General features: G+C 37.9%; 1 protein-coding gene across 4 annotated transcripts in view; it reads left to right on the top strand.

Annotated features, from left to right (window-relative positions):
• The window catches only part of LOC128022198 (signal-induced proliferation-associated 1-like protein 2), a 63686-nt gene extending 44445 nt beyond the window's left edge, over window positions 1-19241 (top strand). For 3 of the 4 annotated variants that reach the window (XM_052609511.1, XM_052609512.1, XM_052609513.1), the window contains 12 exons: window positions 2242-2466; window positions 3957-4094; window positions 4726-4820; window positions 5023-5129; window positions 6548-6969; window positions 7310-7534; window positions 9148-9277; window positions 10750-10969; window positions 13848-13979; window positions 17410-17530; window positions 17669-17750; window positions 17897-19241. In XM_052609511.1, the coding sequence (XP_052465471.1) occupies window positions 2242-2466; window positions 3957-4094; window positions 4726-4820; window positions 5023-5129; window positions 6548-6969; window positions 7310-7534; window positions 9148-9277; window positions 10750-10969; window positions 13848-13979; window positions 17410-17530; window positions 17669-17750; window positions 17897-18043 (2044 nt within the window). In that variant the 3' untranslated portion in view covers window positions 18044-19241. The remainder of the gene's footprint in view (window positions 1-2241; window positions 2467-3956; window positions 4095-4725; window positions 4821-5022; window positions 5130-6547; window positions 6970-7309; window positions 7535-9147; window positions 9278-10749; window positions 10970-13847; window positions 13980-17409; window positions 17531-17668; window positions 17751-17896) is intronic. The other variant, XM_052609514.1, reaches the window with a different exon arrangement.
• Window positions 19242-19953: the final 712 nt, after the last annotated feature.

Here is a 19953-nt window from a genome sequence, read left to right as displayed (position 1 = left end):
CAGTTTCTCGTAGGTTACAGAGGTTATCTCCTGAAGAGAAAATTAATCCTGTGAATAATCTGATAATCTGTGAATGATATGATCATAGTCCGCTCATGTTTTTTTTTTTATGGAAGAAACCACTTACAGCGAACTATCATGGAATATAAAGTGACCCAGAACCCTGTCGAATTTAGTTGAACACGTGGCTCATGTTCTGTTTGCTCTTTTCAGAAGAGCTGAGGGCTTTACCAAGAACATCTGAAGGCAGAGATTAAAGTGGCCCTCTAGACTGTCAATAACTGGATTGACATTTATCGCCTCCCTGCAAGGCATAAAAGCCAGAGATATCAAGCGCTCGGTGCTTTTTGTAAACACAAATTTGTAGAGGATTGCTTGCTTTGGGTTAGCCTTAACTGCGTTATATATATGTATCTTGGGCAAGTTGTTTTTAGCGAACTATAGTTAACTGAAGCATGCCCGGACAAGTCAGAGCTGTATTTGGTAAAGATCAGAACAGTGAGTTTAAAAGTAATCGTCCAACTGGATAGCGTTTAACAAAAACATTTGTTTTAAACTTGTAACACCCTTTTGAGTGCAAAGCAATGGACTTTAACTAATTGTAGCACCTGGGCAACAACATAGCAACACATTATAGCTACTTGCAGCACCTTAGCAATACATTAAAACCACTCGGAGCAACTGCAAAACTCCAATTTCTGTAAAAATCTAGATTAAATATAGTTGTCTTTAGAGATGTCCTGAACTGGAAGCAACTATCCGTATTTTTTCCATTCACAACACTTTGTTTGTAAGACATTTCTCAATTCCAGGAATTTGGGTGTGAGAGTCTAAGAGTGTGTTGTTCTTCATTGAAGTACTTTTTGAAGTACTTTATCTCATTGTAGAGGCTGTGAGAATCTGTCTTGAGAGCCCACACTGGTTCCAGCTTTCCATTCCTGGAGATCCCCAGAGATACTCGTTTCAGAAGTAGTTTGGTGCATGTAGTCGGATTAGATCAGAAACTCATCATTAACCATCAGTGAATCCTGCTGGCGCAGGCTGGACTTGTGTTAATCTTCTGTTTGTTCTTTTGGTATCTTCCTCTCTAATAACACACGCCACAGATAATCGCAGCAAAATACAGTACATCATTTATCTGATACCATTTGTCATCTCATTTGTGGATGTGTCTTTTCTCTTGCCAAACAGCCCTGCAGTGATTATCATTTAACACATTCTGCCAATTTCACTTACAAGATCTTCCATTGATGCTAAATTTTGTATTTCACTTGCTGAATAGACTGACTAGAAAAATTATCCAGTTTAATAAATTGGAATGGATTCATAGAAATAGCCTGGCTCTAAATATAGCTCACAGTTATGTACAGTGGGGTCCAAAAGCCTGAGACGACTGGTGCAACTGCTTCTGTTTAGCATTGTTGTCATTTAATACACTTTTATTATTATTATTATTATTATTATTATTACAAATGATGTTATTAGAATAACATTTTGAGTGGGAATTTAAATTCGAAAAATTTGTGTGTGTTAGTATTTGGTTACATCTGACCAGCTGGAGGAAGTAGTCACATGATTAATTTAATAAATTTGCTTTAAATTAATCCAAATGCTAAAATTTTTCAAGTTTAACTTATTTTGAACTTCATATTTGACGGTTGTCTCAAAGTATCTGAAAAATGAACTAATGATGCCTGTAACACTGGATATATGTCATGCTGCATTGATTATCAGAGCAGGAATTTCTGCTGGCTAACTTTTAGAGAAAAGTTCATGCGATTTCAACCTAAAAGCACTTATCAGTTTATGACCGTTCTCCATGTTCAAAATGAGTCACTACAAATAACATACTTGGTCAGCAAAGTCATCAACAATAAAACGTTGGGCTGATTTTTACTAACAAGTTTGAGGCCATCAGTTGCATTAAATTGATCAAAACTAACAGTAGAGATTTATTTTTCAAATAAATGTGGTTCTTAGCTTCTTTTCAAATTGTAAAAAATGGAACATAAAATAAATACAAAAAATGTAGCACCATTTCTACAAAATAATTAGCATACTAGAATGATTTATTTTAAATTGTAATATTTAACAATGTTAATGTCAAATAAATACAGCCTTGAAGAGACTTAATTCAAAAGCTTTTTAATGGTATAGTATTTACTATGATGGTGTTACTTTCATACATTTCCATAAAATATTGTAGAAACCTGTTGAAATTTTCCTTTTTGTGTTTTTCAGAGGTGCCTCAGAACTGTATCGTGTCCCCTACATGGAGTACAAGACTGTTGGTCCCGGGCCTGGTTGGCACAGGATGAGTCATGTTCCCCAGGGGCTGCCGCTGTCTCGTGTTTCTCCCACTCAGGGTCCAGATCGACCCTCCCCGAGCCAGCAGATGTTCCAATATGCCCAAGCTGCCATTTCGCGTAGCACTTCTTTTGATAAGAAGTACCAGGATGGATCCAGGTCAGCGATATGTGACTTATTTATCACCTATTACTTCAATCGTGTATCATATTGTGGTCCAACTCTCATGATTATGTATGGAAATACTTTCATTACATATTTTACACGAACAGCTAAAGCAAATATGCCTGAAGTCTGATACAAGGACAAACATTTTTCTGGCTCATATTACTTAATGAAAATTGATTAAATGATGTCATATTATCTCTTTAAATACTGGACTGCCTTCATAAATGCCCATATCCCGTTTCACTTTAAAGCTGAATTGAATTTGGTCTGTTCTTTATTGAATTTTTAATGTTCACAATGTTCACTGTATCAAGTAAAGTACAATTATATTAGGACTATGTTAGTTTGTAACATTATTTTAATTAGTATTAAGCACCCCCCATCTCCCAATCTCCTTAATGCAGAAAAAATCTTGTTTGCTTTTTTAAACCAGACTTCATAAATTATTAAAATTAAATCAATTAAATTCAGTAAAACCTTAATATGCATACTTATAATTATATACATATACATACTTATACAAATACATACTTATAAAAAAATTTGCTTTTATATGATATATAACATCTCTATAATATATTATTAATATATGTATAGAGGGAGAATATGGCTCATGTTTTTGCTGTGACATATTTGGCACATTCACCCAAAAATATTTGTCCCAAATACATTTGAATGGAGTCCAGATGTTAAGCCTACGAGAAAATATAGTATTTTCAGTATAATCTCAGTACAAGCTATATTTGCTGTATTTGGTCGCCACTGTCAATGTGTCAGGACAGTTTAACAAAAAGCAACACCTGTTTTTTTTTTTTATCGGGCTCAGCAACAGGAACTTTAAGAAACAAAGATTCATAACGGTCATGTTTGATTATCCAGACACATCTCTGCCGACATTCCCACTGGGAAAGCCCAAAAAGGGAGCACATAGAGGCTATTAAGGATGACACATGCCACCCTGTGGATTAGAGGAAGGGAAAAAAGTTTGGAATGATTATGTTCTAGTCTGGTGTGGCATTGATTCATGCTTTCGTATTTCTCAGGAGACGCCTTTCAGGGTGATCTAATTGGGAACTTTGTAGAATTGGGATCTCTTCATAATGCGTGTCGTCTTGTGCAATTGAGTGACTGTGTGTTGCATGCTTGTGTCTTCACCTTGTCTGAAACGCACACACCTTTGCGGCCTCTTCACCCAGGCTGTCATCTCATCCTCTTCTGGGATCCGTGTTGCACATGGACTGTCATTCCTTCCTGGAGTGTGTTTCTCTTATTTCCCCCCTGGAATGCACAGACGTTCCCCAGCCCTAGAGACACGGGGTCCTGCTATGAATAGAATCTGCTCCACCACTTTTTCTTTTTTTTTTTGACAGTGTTTCCTCCCTCCGGTCTGGAATATGAATGAGTCTTACTATAGCGCTCTCATTGCTTTTGCCACCAGAGCTTTGATTAATGAGCTTCTACCTTGTGTTTGCTCATTGCAGGGTGTTGCAGGACTTCGAGATGGCTCAGAGTCCGTCTGGAAATCCCGGACAGCACTACTGCAGTTCTCCTAGTAACCAATCAACCTCCAGTGACCCCGGTCCCTGCGGCACATGGGCTCAGAAAGCCGGTTATGATGGGTAATGAGTTTCTGTTCGAAGCAGCCTTGTAACTCAGAAACCAAAGAGCTCAGCAAGTTTAGAGGTTATCACAAGAGTCTAATCACATGAGATTTGGTGCAAATCTTTGGTACAAACAGAATTAGAGGAGAAGATTAAGTCAAGTGAAGTGATACTGGAGTGTCATTTTATGTCCTCTTTTCCGTCATGTCCAGAATGAACTTATATTTCATGATCAGCTGTGTGAACATCAGCTGTTCATTCACAGACAGACGCACAACAAAAGAAAGGTCTGTTCAAATCACAGCCATTTTTCTGAATGTTAAAGCAGGATACTTTTACATGTATGTGGTATTTAAGTATCTGGTATTTCTATTTTTCTTTCTCATTAATTACAACACTGAATGAGACCAAATGAATCAAATTTACTGACCAATAAATCGTCATTGTTGACGTGAATGCGTTGTCATATTTGCAATACTTTTTTCATATCTTTTTCATTTGTATAATATGACCCCTTTAAGACAATGAGCCATGTTTACTCTCCATATGAAATGCATTCATGAGGCTTATACAACATCATTGGGTAGTAAAGTCAAAATATCACTAATGAGCAATGCCAGTGGACCATTAAACTCTATTTGTCCAATAGATTACAATCGCCTGCCCTTCACGACCAACCAGAAGAAAAAGAGGCAGATGGGCACAGGGATATAGAGCACAAGCTGGAGAGGACACGATCTGCCGGTACGGAAGCATTGTTTTTCTCAAGCACCAGTGCAGATTAAACTACATTCGTTTTAATGACTTATAGACTTGATTTACCCACTTTAATTGACTGAATTTAACAAGCTGCATTAAATAACTTGAGACGTTTATTTTCTGTAAATCAGTTTAAATGCACAGCGCTCCTATAAATGTCATGTAACAACACATCCATGATTTCCAGGATCGCCTTGTGTTCCTGAAGCCAAGTGGCACATCCCATCCACCAAGATCCTGAACCGAGGCCTGCAGAGACAGGGGACAAAAGAATCACCTGGTAAATTCCCTCGGGTAAGTGATCAGTACTATAAAACTGTTAGATCCATTCCTCTGACTAATAAAATTTTTTTAATAGTGCTAGGACTTGTATTACTCCACTTGTCTACGTTTACATCATTCCAGACTTCAGTTTCCTAGTTTACATATATTAACTTTTGGATATTGGAGCATGAAAATGTCTTAAGATACAGTAAATGTCTTACTGTACAGCAGCAGGAACATATGCTAAGTGAATGCATGTGTCAGTTCAAGTGTTTCTATGTGGCTGAGGGGTGTAGTGACCTCATTAGTTGGGAACGTGTAGTTGGCAGCGCTGCAAATGCACCATGTTTCTCCATGTGGTTGGGTAGTTGTGGAGGGGAGGTCATGGTTTGGAGTAAGGAGAGGTTGGAATCTATGGCAGATGGCTCATAGTGTCACATCCAGTCATGCAATCCTTGTGGGAATTAATGTACGAAACTGGACACCAGTTACAGGACAAGACACTACATTCTCTCGTTTCATGCGCTAGAGAGAGCCAACATCAGGAGCCTGTGCATCACTACAAATCCACCTGATTTATCAAGCGTGAAAAGGTCACCCTACCCTTGCTGTTTGCAACCAATGTTGATGCTAACACCAAGAAGTAAATTTTTTGGTCATGTTTCTCTCGTATTACTTATGCAAAGCCCTTCACAGAACTGTCGGGATTTTGCAGTAGTGTATTGACCACATTGCCTTTAGCCAAAGGAGACATTTGGAAATAGTGCACCATAGATCTTCCAAAGCAAACCATGCATTAAAGTTTTAAAATCATCCACTTTCCATTCATTTGAAAGGGCATAAATTTAGACCATGCAATTTAACAGAATAATCAATTATTCATTTACCATGAGATTGGTTACAGTAGGTGGTAATGGTGCAGTGCTGGTTCTTCTGTCTGTTGCTGTTATTGCTCTTCTAAATGCACATAAGCGCCCGGGGGTCTTTCTTCATCCATTTTTGTTGGGCTATATGTTCACCAAGGAGTAAACATATGTTGCGTTTTAATAAAATGGTTTCTTTGCCTAGTTCAGGTCATAAAAATAGAAAATTCAGTGAATTTAATAAATATTTCACAATGCCCTGATGAACAATTTTCACTTGCTAGTAAATTTCACAAATAAGCAACAAGTGAAACAGAAGTAAAACACTGAATTAAATGTGAAATGATTAGAAAGTTTGAAATAGTATTTTCTTGTAAAACTTGCTCCAGTGACCTTGGTTTTATTTACGACTTGAAACACGAAACATTTTCCAACTGTATTTTTGATCAAATGAATACAGCCCAGTTGAGCATAGATTTCTTTCAAACACATTTCAAGTCTTACCAACCCCAAACTTTTTCACTGTATTGTATTTCATTTTTTTTTCTACCATAACACTCAGAGTCATCTTCCATAATTTTCCAGACCCGTGAGAAGAGCTGCCACAGTCATTGCTCCAGTCACTCCAGTAACAACACCCTCTCCAGTAATGCTTCTAGCGGCAGCGATGAGAAACATTTTGATCCTGGAGACACGATGGATTCAGAGTCCCTGGGTCTCATCTACATAAAGGGGGCATCTACTGACAGTGGCATAGATACAGCACCCTGCATGCCTCCTCCACCTCCTGCCCTGCCCCTGACTGGGATGGGACCCTCTCGGATGGTTATGAGGGCTGGGAGGGTTGAGACGGGACTCCCATGGCCTATGGAATACCATGAGGATTGCGAGACAGATGAAGGAAGGGCAAAGATGTTCCTGTCTCAAGGATATGTTCCTGTTACACCCACCGGTCATACCACGGATGGCAGCACCGGAGATCTGAGTGAGATCTCTTCTCTTTCTAGGTGAGAGAAGGAGAGCGAAATTCCTGTTCTATATAGAGTTGGTTTAACAACATAGTACAAGTATCTTATGCACAGTGTTGTTATTGTTAACTAAAACCATTCAGAATTATTTGTGTACAAAATCACAACAGAATTACCCCAATGTAAATTTAAAATGAATATATGTAAAGAAAACCTATTACTTTTACTTTTTTTTTTTTTTACCATGTTCTTGCCTTGACAAGAATGCTCTTAAAATCTGATAATGAATGATTCTTACTAATGCAGTCATCACTATTACTTGATAAATTAGTTATTTATTCTGCTATTGTTTTAATGTTGGTCCCCTTTTTTCTCCCAGTGGTTCTCGTCATTCTGGAAGCCCCTCGGAACGTGGTTCGAAGAACTCCAACTCCACCGAGCCCTCAAAAATCTACATTATCTCTCCTACGGACACGACACCAATTGGAGGGCGGGAAAAGCATTCGCTTAGCTGCCAGTCACATGGCGAGAAGTATTTGACTGGCTGGAAGAAAGGAGAAAATGACCACTTACTGGAGGAGCAAGGGCAAGCTAGAGACTTCAGGTGAGTAGCACTTAATGTTTTATGTGTCTTATGTAACGTTGGAGCTAGAGAGGAGTTCATAGTGAGATTAAATCATGTTGCTTTTTTTGTTTAACAAATGCATTGACCAGTGCATAGCAGTGACATTCGGAAAACCTTTTAGGTCAGTTACACATCTCTTGCTGGCAGCATCTCAGAGATGATCGATGTCAACAGACATATTATGTAACCTCCATCGTACAGAATCCAGACAGAATCTACCTGACACCTGCCACTTCACATTATCAGACTGAAGGCCTGATAAATGTTTCTCCGATGATTAAAGCAGAGACTTGATTTGATTGACAGGCTCACCAGGGGATGCTGACGTTTTCCTGATGCAAACAATATTTGATGGAAATTCATATTTCTCTTGTGCCAGGTTTAAAAACCAAATGGACACTGAATCGATTCAAAGCTCTGTGTAATCATTTTTTCTCCTCTTTGTTGCTGCCTCAGTCGGTCAGAGGCTTTGTTGTCTTTCTTCCTAAAGACACTGTTGAGGAAATCAAGGTAGTCGAATCATTACCTGGCCCTGAATTGTTCACTGTGTTGTTCCTTCCCTCTTGTCCAGTAAAAATGGCACTCTCTATACCCTTAAAGGGACTGTTCACACAAAAATAAACATTCTGTTATCTTTTACACACCCTCACGCCATTCCAAACCTATATGCCTTTTTTTCTGTGAAACACAAAAGGAGAGTTTTAAATAATGTTGCTGTTTTCCTTTTGGATTGGACTGTAGCTTTCAAGATTCAAAACAAATAATGCAAAAGCAATATAAAAGTATCGTAAAACCAGCACATTTGCTCTTTTTATTTGAGTCATGGGATAGTTTTATGGGAAAAACAATCCATTTAAGTCATTATTCACTGATTATCTTCCCCTTTAGTGAGCTGTAACTTGTTATTTAGTCAGTAAGTCTTCAGAATTCAGACCTGTTTGGTGAACGACTTCAAGTTATTCATTAAAAAAATAAAGATTTGTTCATGAATCAGACCCTGTTACCCTACTGGGAAAATATTAAAATATTAGATTGGGGTATGTTCCTCACCTAAAGCTTTTGTATGGCATCTAAAGACAAGAAATGGTGTAAACCTTTATGATTTATTTTCATAATTTTGAAACTTGACAGTCCTAGTCCTTTGTTATATTAAAAAGTGCCCGACCAGAATATGGCTAAAAAATTCACTAAGAATTAATCATGTGGGTTTGAAACAACAGGAGTGTGAGTAAACTATGACAAATTTTAATTTTTGGGTGAATTAGTCCTTTCAGATCACATGAGTCAATGATCTGTTTTGATTTGTTCCCTGTCATGACTGTGTGAAGGCTATTCCCATAATCCTTTGTTTCATCACTAATGTAACTGCATCCTTGTAGTCCTTGGAATGTTTTGTCTGTAGCACCTTTACAAAGACAAACCCAAATCTACAGTAACACTTACAGAGGAGGCACAGTTCACTTTAGATTGATACTACAGCAAAACCTGCTAATGTGTTTTTTTTGTTTTGTTTTGTTTTGTTGTCTTATCTGTTTCATTTTCTTTTGTGCTTCTTCTCCTCCTTTGTCTCTGTCTCTCTGTCTCTCTCTCAGGGGACTCTATTTGAGAGACCCATCCCAGGTGGTTACCAGTGCTGGTGAGAAGCTCCAGACGCTCTCTAAGGAGGCCTTCCTCAGGATGCTTCTACCCGACAGTCCCCCGGGGCAGGCAGGTCGAGGCAAGGTGAGTGTGGAGCTGAGCCCTGGAGGTTGCGTAATGCAGTGAGCAAGTGCTGCTGTAGTTAGGACATGTTAAAGCAACACTGAAAAACAAAGGATTTATACATTTTAAGCATGTTTTGCACTAAACAAATTATTCACTGGTGTGTTACAATAACAAGCAAATCAACTAACCAGTCAGCAGTCCGGGTAACAACCATTTGGTTGACTAATGGAGGTGTCTAAAGGAAACGAGGTCACAACAATCAGTCATTTTCCTCACCTGATCAGCTCACAGCAGTGTGGATTATAAAGCTGCATATGCCCACACGCTCTCCATGCGTGTTAGTCTCACTGTAAGCTTTAATTTGCTTCATTTGCATAGCATTTTTCCCAAATCATATTGTTTCAAAGCAGCTTTTAAGGCAAAGTGTTTAATTTGAAACAAAATCCAAATTATGAAATTCCTAGACAACATGCTACTGTAATTCTTTAACATTAGTTAATGCATTGTTATTAAAAATACATTTTGTTATTAATTATTATGAATAATAAGTATTACTACATTAACTATTGGAAATATTATTCTTATTAAGTTAACTGGATTTAAAAATAAAATAATGATGTTATTTGCATTTATATTGTTGTTGATGTACTAATTATTATGATTTTATTGTCATTATTATCCTATAAAAGAATGATTATTGTCATTGAAGTTAACTGTTGTTATTGATGATGATGATGATGATGTATTTTCCAGTTATCTTAAAAGACTTAATGATAATACTAATGATAATAATAAAAAATAACCATAATCATCATTGTCATCCTTGTTAATAGAAATAATATATTCCAGTGACGACATATTATAATAAGTGATATTATTGTTTATTATTATAGTTGTTGTCGTTGTTGCTGTTGTAGCGACATTTAATAAAATAGGAATCCATAGTTCAGTGATCTCATTTTGCACAAACATTAATACTACAGTGTAGTATTCATTTTTCTAGTTCCTGAAGGCTATTATAAGCAGCCCATCTCTGAGTTCTGCTCCTCTGTCACGTTCATGTGTCTAATTGTCTGTTTGAGCCCCTCCCCCCGCCCGTAGACCCCCCGTGAGGACCGCGTCCATCGCGCCTGAATTATTGATGAGCGCGCCATGACTCTAATAGGTCTGACTTACAGACCCAGTCACTCACTCCGACTGCTGATTGGTCCCCAGCTGAGTCTCGTGTTCCCTTAGCTCACCCTCCTCCTGCTCTCCACCCCCCACCTCTCTCCCACAATTCAATTAAGGGATATGTGCTTTATTGCCAAGGCTGTTTTATTAACAATATTGCAGAGCCTTCCACATAATCATATTCTGATGAATAATATCTTTTGCTCTCCACCCTCCCACTCGGTCTTCTCTTTGTCTTCCTGTTACCCATCTTCTTCTATTTCTATCCCATCCATCTCTTTCCTTCTCGTCTATCTCTGCTTTTTGTGTTACTTCAGATACCACTTGTGGGTCAGTCTCCACGCCGCTCCCTGTACCGGACGCTCTCAGACGAGAGCTTATGCAGCAGCCACCGGAGGGCGCTGTCCTTAGCTAGCTCTCGTAGCTCCATGCTGGACCAGGCTGTGCCCAACGACATCCTGTTCAGTAGCACCCTGCCCTACCACAGCACCCTACCGCCTCGCATGGGTCTCAACCACGCCGCCAGTCAGCTCAAAAGTGAGTATTCACATATGTCGTTACTATATCGGTGACGCCAACATTGTTTTAAGGATCGCATGTTACATTTATATATAGTCTGGCCTCAATTTCTGTCCACTTTATCCCAGAATGCATCACGGTACCAGCTGTACATATAATGTAAACACCTTGGATTGCCAGCACTAAGACAGGGTTGATGATAATGGAATAAATGAGCTTTTTTTTGGCTTATAACAGATTTTTCCATCTCTTTGGTAAGCTCACCACATTCCTTCCTGTTACTGTAATTTTATCCTCCGCAGACTTTAATGTTGTACTTAGTAATGAAGCAAGAAATGATATTATAAATCTGCTGCTAATGCTCAAGAGACTTGGTGCTAATCATACTGTAATACGTCTACTATAATATTCTAGTAGGATGAAGAGTGTGCTGTAATAGGAAAATCATTTTAATAGCATGAGTTTTGTAGTATGCTGGACTGGTCACTGAAAGCTGGACATGTTCATGCGATAAACATCTGGAGCGTGACGCAATTGAACAGAAGGCACGTTCATGGCAACTTCTATGTACAATTGTTTCCATCTAAGAGAAGAAATTTAATATTGCAAAAATATGTGAAGCAATGTTTCTATCTCGTATGTTTTAGAAAAATCGTGATTTTCAGGGAAAATTGATGAACATCAATCAGCAAGTGTCAAAAAAAAATTACATTAAAGGGATAATCCACCCTAAAATGAACATTTTGCAATTAATCACCCCAAATCGTTCCAAACCCGTAAAAGCTCTGTTCGTATTAAGAACACAATTTAAGATATTTTGGATGACAACCTGAAGGCTTGAGACTGTCCCATAGACTGCCAAGTAAATAAGAGTGTCAAGGTTCATAAAAGGTATGAAAAGTGGTCGTCAGAATACTCCATCTGCCACAAGGTTGCGCTGTTTTATTTATTAAACGTAGAAACAGCGCATCCTTGTGGTGCGGATGACACAGAAGACCACATACAGCACGTCGATATGAGTGACACAGAGGAGAGCGTTGACAAAGGAATTATTGAATAAAGTCATAATTTTTTTATTCTTCACTTACAAAAAGTGTTCCCGTCACTTCATATAAACCAGATTGCGCGTCTGATGGCAGATGGAGTATTCTGACGATGACCTTTCATACGTTTTATGGAACTTGACACTGTTATTTACTTGCCAGTCTATGGGACAGTCTCAAGCCTCCAGGCTTTCATCCAAAGTATCTTAAATTGCGTTCCGAAGACGAACTGAGATTTTATGGGTTTGGAACGATATGGAGGTAATTGATTCATGTCAAAATTTTCATTTTGGGTTGGAGTAACCTATTAATGTTTTAGACAATCCTTGAAACGGTTTCTCTTTTTTTTTTTTTTTTTTTTTTTTTTTTTTTTGACGTCTTAAAATACAATAATTCAGTTTTCCTTAAATGGGGGACTATCTTCTGTTAATTTTATTTAATTTTGTTTCTATGTTTATTTTGGAAATTAAATATTTTTAAAACAAGAAATACATTTCCGACCATTTAAAAACTCAAAAAAAAAAAAAAAATAGAATTTTTTTTTTTATCCACATATTTAAAATTACATTTCTTGTCAAATTTGTTATGTCATATTAGTGGATGTAATAGTGGAGATATTTTCTAACTTTACTACTTTTAGAAACATTGTACTTGTGGTTTAGGATGCTGAAAAATTAGAAAGACCATATAATGCACATTTAAATAGACCTACAAGTGAAAAAGCAACAAGAACACGTCCTTTGTGAACACCCTAATGCCTACTGGCGTGCTTGGCATACAGACACTTGAGCTGTTCTCCAGCTGTCTGAAAAGTACAGTTCCTCTCTGATTACAGCAGAACTCTAAGCCAGCCACCTTCATTCATTATTCAAATCAATCTCACCTCTCTGCTCGCAGACAAGGCCTGTCTGTCTGCCTGCATGAGCAGACTTTGTGTGAATTTGCGTACATGTGCTCTATTGGTCACCTAGAGCTAATTTTACTCTGCTTCTGTAACCTGCCGCGTTTGATTCTTTCACCATAAGGGCCGTTTCATAGTCAACGCATCTGTACGCATACGCGTCCCCGAGGCTACACATCGTTACGAAGAAGAAGGTTTGAATACAATGGCGGGCGAAGGGGAAAAATTATGCGAACTTATACGTATTCATCCACATTTATATGATAGTTCATCAACAACAGAATACACTCCTCTTCAGTTGCCATTGTGATTTGAATATCACGCGACGCGACTCTACTAATATCACCCGACTCTACTACCCCCTGTTGCGTGAGCGGTGTATTGTATACACGCATCACCCGTCACGCTTGCGTTCACTGTTTAGACTATGAAAGGGAGCGCGTTGCTCGCGTCGCTCGCGTTGCTTGCTCATGTTGACTATGAAACGGCCCTAAGTACAATGAATTGTGGGTAAAGCTGCCCTTTGGGCCTTGGCTGTTAAGCAGTGGCAACTGCTTTTCTGTCAAGCTGAAATCTCTGCATTATTTAAGCAAACCAGAGTGCAAATTTAGCTCCATTCTTATATAATTTTATGTGATTTAGTGATAAAAAAAAAAAAGAAAATCCCTCCTAGATGCATCATGTTGTAGTGAAATGGGTTACAAATGAGACTTCTACCTGGGTGAATGTTCACATGAGAAAATAACTGAATCATGAAGAAATAAAGAAACAAAATCAGTGAACATGGGAGTCCCAGTATGTTGCCTGTATGCTGAAATGGTTAAATCTCCAGTAAAGTCTGTTTCTTTATAGACTAGTGAGATGGCGTTTGGTCAGTGAGAATGGGGGATGGGTCCCATCTAAACATGCACTCTGACTGTCCTCTAATGAACTATGTGTGCTGTCTCGGCAGATGAGCTCTGGTTCTCTGATGGCTCACTGGCTGACAAGGCCAAGCTGGTGGACACTGGTATGATGCCCCTGCCTGACCCCTCTTCTGGTCTCGTCTGGTCTCATCTTGTGGATGCTGCTCGGGCTTTCGAAGGTACAAGCTTTCATCATATACACTATATGCTGACTTGTCATTGAGAAACACCATATTCACAGCAGAGTACGGTCTTGACCTGCTTGGCAAGCTTTGTGATCATAAACTCATTGCTTATTGTTGTGGGATAAACAAGTACTGGTATTTTTTTTCCACAGGGACAGCACTGAGCCTTTGACTCTGTGGATATTTTTGTACCAGACAAATGCAGTACAATGTTTGCTTGTCTGACAAAGACTATGGGGCAGATTCATTCAACAGCACAGAGTATTTTAGCACAAAACCTTTCTTACGAACTAGTTCGGTATTACCAGGCATTAGTCACTGGCAATTTTTCGAGCTCAAACATGCCTTTTTAATGCAAATGAGGCTCATTATAAAAAATTGCCTTATTCACAAAGGTCAGAATTGTTAGCTCAGCGCAATTAATGTTGCAGTGTGTATATAATAATATAAAAATAAATGTTGGGGTCTGTAAGATTTATTGACGGAAGTCTCAAATGCCCACTAAGGCTACATTTATTTGATAAAGTATAGTAAAAACAGTATAATATCGTAAAATAATATTACAATTTGAAATAGCTGTTTCCATTTTAATATATTTTAAATGTAATTTATTTCTGTGATAGCACGGCTGAATTTACAGCATCATTGCTCCAGTCTTCAGTGTCAGAAATCATTTGAATATGCTGATAAACAGAAAGGTAAAAATAATTTATTTGTAATAGAAATTGTAATGTTATAAAAGTCTTTACTGGCACTTTTAATGCATCTTTGCTAAATAAAAGTATTAATAATAAAAAATTAAAATGAATCTTACTAACCCCAAACTTAGTGTTTGTGTATTTACCTGATTTGCATAATTCCTTTAGTGAATTTGGAGCTAAGACAATACAGACAACGTGTGCAAGTTAACCATTTTTATTCATCCCCTTACATTTTTAGAGCTCAATGTATTCACTATAGGCTAGAGAAGTATAGAAAATAACAAAAACCTTAAAATGCCTTATTGTACTATTATTTGAATTGTTTTGACCATGGTGTTCCCCCGGAACAAAGCTTTAGCCACTTCCACATGCCATTAACAAAGTTAACTGAAGGTTGCACAACAGCACCCAACGCCAACACTGCTCTTGACCATGTCGAAATCACCACGTCTCTATTTTCCTCCCATTCATTTCCTGTGACTGCCTAAAGGCGCATTGTTCCGCAAGGTGCTAATTAGAAGCGGAGAATGTATTTTGAGCATGGAGAAATTAAGCCATTATCGCAATGTGAGCCCAGCAAGACACCACTTAGGGAAATGACTCAAGCCATTGCTCGCTGTAATTACAGATTTTGGGTTTTGGACGCTTTTACTTGTGTGCAATTACAGCTGTTCCCTCACCTTCAACCGGTCGCTGTGGAGACCATAGAAAATGTTGGCGAGGGCACAGCACAGCTCTTCTTGAACCGAGAATTTCCTTCTGATCTGCATGTGGAACAAGGGGGCGGGGAAATACATGGTAGATGGCTTTGATTGGCTGGAGGGGCGTCCGGCGAGGTAGTCGGTGTGCGGGCTCCCCCTGCTAGCATTGGTTTTCTCGCAACTCCTTAGAGCCTCGCTCTTGGGACCTGACGGATATGAAAAATGGAATGAGTGTGCAGCTCGATCCCAAAATAGTGACAAATGTGAAACTAATGTTTCATGCTGGGAGAAATGATTAAGTTAGCTTTTGCCTCAGGGTTTGGGTTCTAACTAGAAGGGGGTGGGGAGGAGGTGAGCTTACATCGTTGAATTTCTTGTGCTGCTTTGTGCGTGTTTTTTTCCGGAGTGCTAATAATTATCTGTCTGTTCAACTCTGGCTCAGATGACACCCCTTACTGTGAGCCTGTTAATGAAATGAAATGAGAGAGGGGGGTGGAGGAAGCGCTGAAAGGTGTTAGAAGAGCTGAGAGCTCTTAAAGGAACCTCATAAACGCTTTTAGCTTGGCGTTTGACAAAACAATGGCAGGTTAACATCGTGTGAGATTGCTCACAGTATGGTGAATATATTTATAAAGGGTCGTGACATGCATTCTTGTTAACAAAGAGCTTGTAGGTCTTCATAAAGAAACAAAAGAAATTCTCCATTTTTAAGACCACACCTACATGTTTCTGCTCGTTCAGCCTTTACAGTATGCCAGTGACGTGGCATGAATCCAAATAAAAGCTTTATAAAAACATATTTATTAACTTTTGGTATATGTTTTACTATAAGCAAATAAAAATCGGTGTTTAAAAAATTTAACCTAGATAATTGCAATGGCAAAACATTCATTTCAGTGATATGAGTTACATTCCAATTAAAAAAATTTACATTTCGTCCATCTTTTTGCTATCAGTGAGTAGAAAGTACAGAACAAAACCTATATGTCAGTTATATCAGGTAAATTAAATTAAAGTTTAATGAAAACATTAGAAAGCATAAAGTATGGTCATGAACCTTTTTGCTATCAGTCAGTAGAAATTAGTATTTAAAAATGAATCAAAAAAGTAATTAAAAAAAAGAAGTGCAAAACACATTTATGTCTGTAATATGGGGTAAATTCAAATTAAAACTCCATTAAAAAAAGAAAAAAGAAAATGGTTTAAAAACTGAGATAGTTTTAGCCAAATGCAAAACACCCATTATGTCAATGATATGGAATCAATTCAAATAATAACTCCAGAAAACAATTTAAAAAACATTAACTTTTAGTCCATCTTTGGAACACTAGTGAATAGAAATTTAAATATAGTTCTAGACCGTTACATTCCAGTGATATGGGGTCATTTCTAATTTAAACTCAATAAAAACAAATAACAGTTGGTCCATCTTTTGCTATCAGTGAGCAGACAATTACATTTAAAAATGGATCTATAAAGTTTTGTTTTAGGCTTATCAGAAAAAGTAGCACATTTGACAATTGCACCCCCCTTTTGTCCTCTCAGTGGAAGTAAAGGCACTATATCAGTTTGTTCTTGGTCTTGAACGCTTAATGATATGCCTGACTGACAGTGTAATGCTTAACTCACCTGAAAGCTTTGTGAACCCTGCTCCCATCTTGCCATTAAACCGTCTTCTGCGTTAGCTCCGTTCCCCACTTAATTAACACCTTGCTCTGCTGAAGCTGGGTAACAGTAAGCTCTAACACCTCACAAAGAGCTGAAAAGGAGGATCGTATTTAATAAGCCTTTCTCTGGGTGTTGCTCAGAGCTCCTACCTGAAACATCAGCCTGTATCACTTCAACTGAAGCAGTATGAGTTTTTTTTTCTCTGTGCATTACTGTTGAGTGATAAAGAGTTGTTTTATAATAGATTTACAATCTGCAGAGTCTTATATTAAATGATAAGCATTTGCACAGTCTTTGGCTGTTACTGCCTTGTATAGATATGGTAATGTATGTTTCGACTTTGCTCCCTTTTAGATCAGACTGCGACCTCTCTGAGTTCTCTGACTGAAGAAGAGCAGACCAAGCAGGTCCTGGAGCTCTCTGAGGAGCTGAACAGAAGAGTGGCATGCGTGGACGCCTCAACCCTTCCAGCAGGGTAAGTGCTGATGTAGATATCATCCATCCATCGTTCTATCTGTATGTCTATCTATGTATTTCTCTGTGTCTGTATGCACATCTGTCTGTCCGTATGTGTGTCTAATTGTTTCTGTCTGTCTGTCTGTCATCCAAACAGGGAAGGCTCTCCTACTCTGCTCACAGGGAAGGTTAACAAGCTGGAGCTCATTCTTCGACAATTGCAGTATGACCTAAGGAAGGTAAGAGTCTCAAACTAATAACAGGCCTTTAATGTGCAAACATAATCCTTAAACAAATCCTTAACATAGCTGAACAAGCACAGTTAGCAGTTAGCATTCACTTCAAGGTAGTTATTTGTAACATGCTTTGTTATTATCCTCCAAAGGAGCAAGAAGACAAAGCTATGCTCCAGGAACAAGTTCAACACCTTCGTCAAGACAACCTTCGACTGCATGAAGAGAGCCAGACAGCAGCTGCGCAGCTGAGGAGATTTACTGAATTGTTTCTGAACACAATGGACATGAAACCTTGAGCTGAAGTAGGCCATAGCTTCCCGTTGTTGTGCTTCGCAAACTACATAACCCAAGGATAACTAGTCCAGCGTACTGTAAAGATGTTCCAGCATTTGAATGTGAACGTGTGCCGAGCTAATACGCTAACACGCTAAAAACTAAGTCATAGTTGGCAGGACATGAGAATGTGAATGAGAAAAGGGAGAGTAAGACTTTAAAAAGGTATGTGATAAGGACTGGAAGTGAAAAACTAAACAGTTTATGACCAATCGAAGGGTACGAACACGTTGTGATCGTGAAAGAGAATGATTTCAAAATTCTTCAGTTCTTTAGGCTTAACATCTTCAAGCAACCATCGTAACTCAAGTTCAGTCCTTGCTTTGTGGCTGTCCACCCCCATCATTTGTCGAAATGTAGACCAGCCAGACGCAACGTTCCTTAGTGTCCGAAGCTCCCCAAGACTAGGTGTACTGTATACCCATTTTAAAATGCATTTTTTGTAAGTAACACATTGAAAGAAATGTTGTAGCAATAATTTTGCTGATGTTGTAATCACAGTTGTTCATAAGATTAGCACTGAGTGTGGTTTGGTTGTATTCAAAAGCTTTTATGTAGGAAAAAAAAAAAGCAAAAAAAACAAAAATAGTATTTTGTGTGCCTGACGTTACTGGTGGTAAAAAAAATATCATCTCTTGGTTGTTTTCGTTAATCCATATTACTGTCAAAGTACTTATAAAATCCATGCCCTCTGCTCTTATCCGTTAGGCTGCCGACTGAGTTTGTTTTATCCAAACAACAGACATTAAACGGTTGAACTTGCGTGAGTACATGCGGACTAGCACCTGTAAACCACTTAACATAAAAGCCAAATTTGCTTGTTGGTGTGAAGTACCTCAGAAAAAAGTCTTGTACCTTCCCCCTTTTATTTAAGCTTATTTAACCTAAGATTGTTATTTTAATGAGAGTATTTTCCTTTTCTGCACTAAAAAGAGTAATGGCTCCATACTCGTGTACCATGTCAGCAGTACTGTGTGTAGCTTGGCAAAGAGGGAACTGTAAATATAAAATGGTTTATTTCTGGGAAGTTTGGATGCTGCTAGATGACAGGATGTGTTTTTTATGGCCTTTTAAAGAGGTTTTTATTTCTTTGTAAATCTGTTTCGTTGAGGTTGGGATGAAAAGCTTACCTTTGTAAAATAAAGTTTAGGATGTCAATAATGTAGACTTGTCTTTTTAATATTCAGTTTTTGTTGTATTTTAATTTTGCAATATACAGCAGGGGAATTTTTTTTTACAAAATTTATGTATGCATATTTAAGATTGCAAAACATGTATCGTATTTTTTTTTGTCCAATCAAATTGCAGTTCAAGAAAATTTTAATTGTTTAAAATAATATTAATTAATTAAAATTAATGCATTTTGATGTATAATTTAGGAACGCTGTCAGTTTTGGTACAGTGTTGGGTCAATGTCCAGTGTAAAATCTGCCAGTCATATTGCAGTTCATAATAATGTTAATTATTTTAATACTATATAAATTAATTCAAGTGAGGACATTGCGATGTTTAATTTTAGGAACACTTTTATTCATTTTTATCATTGGTCAATAGGTCAGTTTCAAATGCAAAATCAGCTCATCAAATTGCAGTTGATGGTAATTTTAATTGTTTAAAATATTATATGATTATTCATTTGTTAAGATGAATACATTTTGATGTTTAATTTTATAAACACTTGTCAGTGTGTTGGGTCGTTGTCAGTGAACTGTGTCATGAACCAGTTTAGAATCCATTGATCTAAAGGAATTAATGTTGAAGAACTTATGAACTCGATACATCTCAGCTTCTTTTTTAAAAGTCAGTGTTTGATCGATACTGGCTTATGTTATGATCCAACTCTTTGTAAGCTGGGAAGTAGTACCTCTGCATG

This window comes from Carassius gibelio, chromosome A11, assembly GCF_023724105.1.
Source record: "Carassius gibelio isolate Cgi1373 ecotype wild population from Czech Republic chromosome A11, carGib1.2-hapl.c, whole genome shotgun sequence".
Classification (NCBI taxonomy): Eukaryota; Metazoa; Chordata; class Actinopteri; order Cypriniformes; family Cyprinidae; genus Carassius; species Carassius gibelio.
Note: the sequence above shows the minus strand (reverse complement) of the source record. Positions and strands in the feature narration are given on the sequence as shown.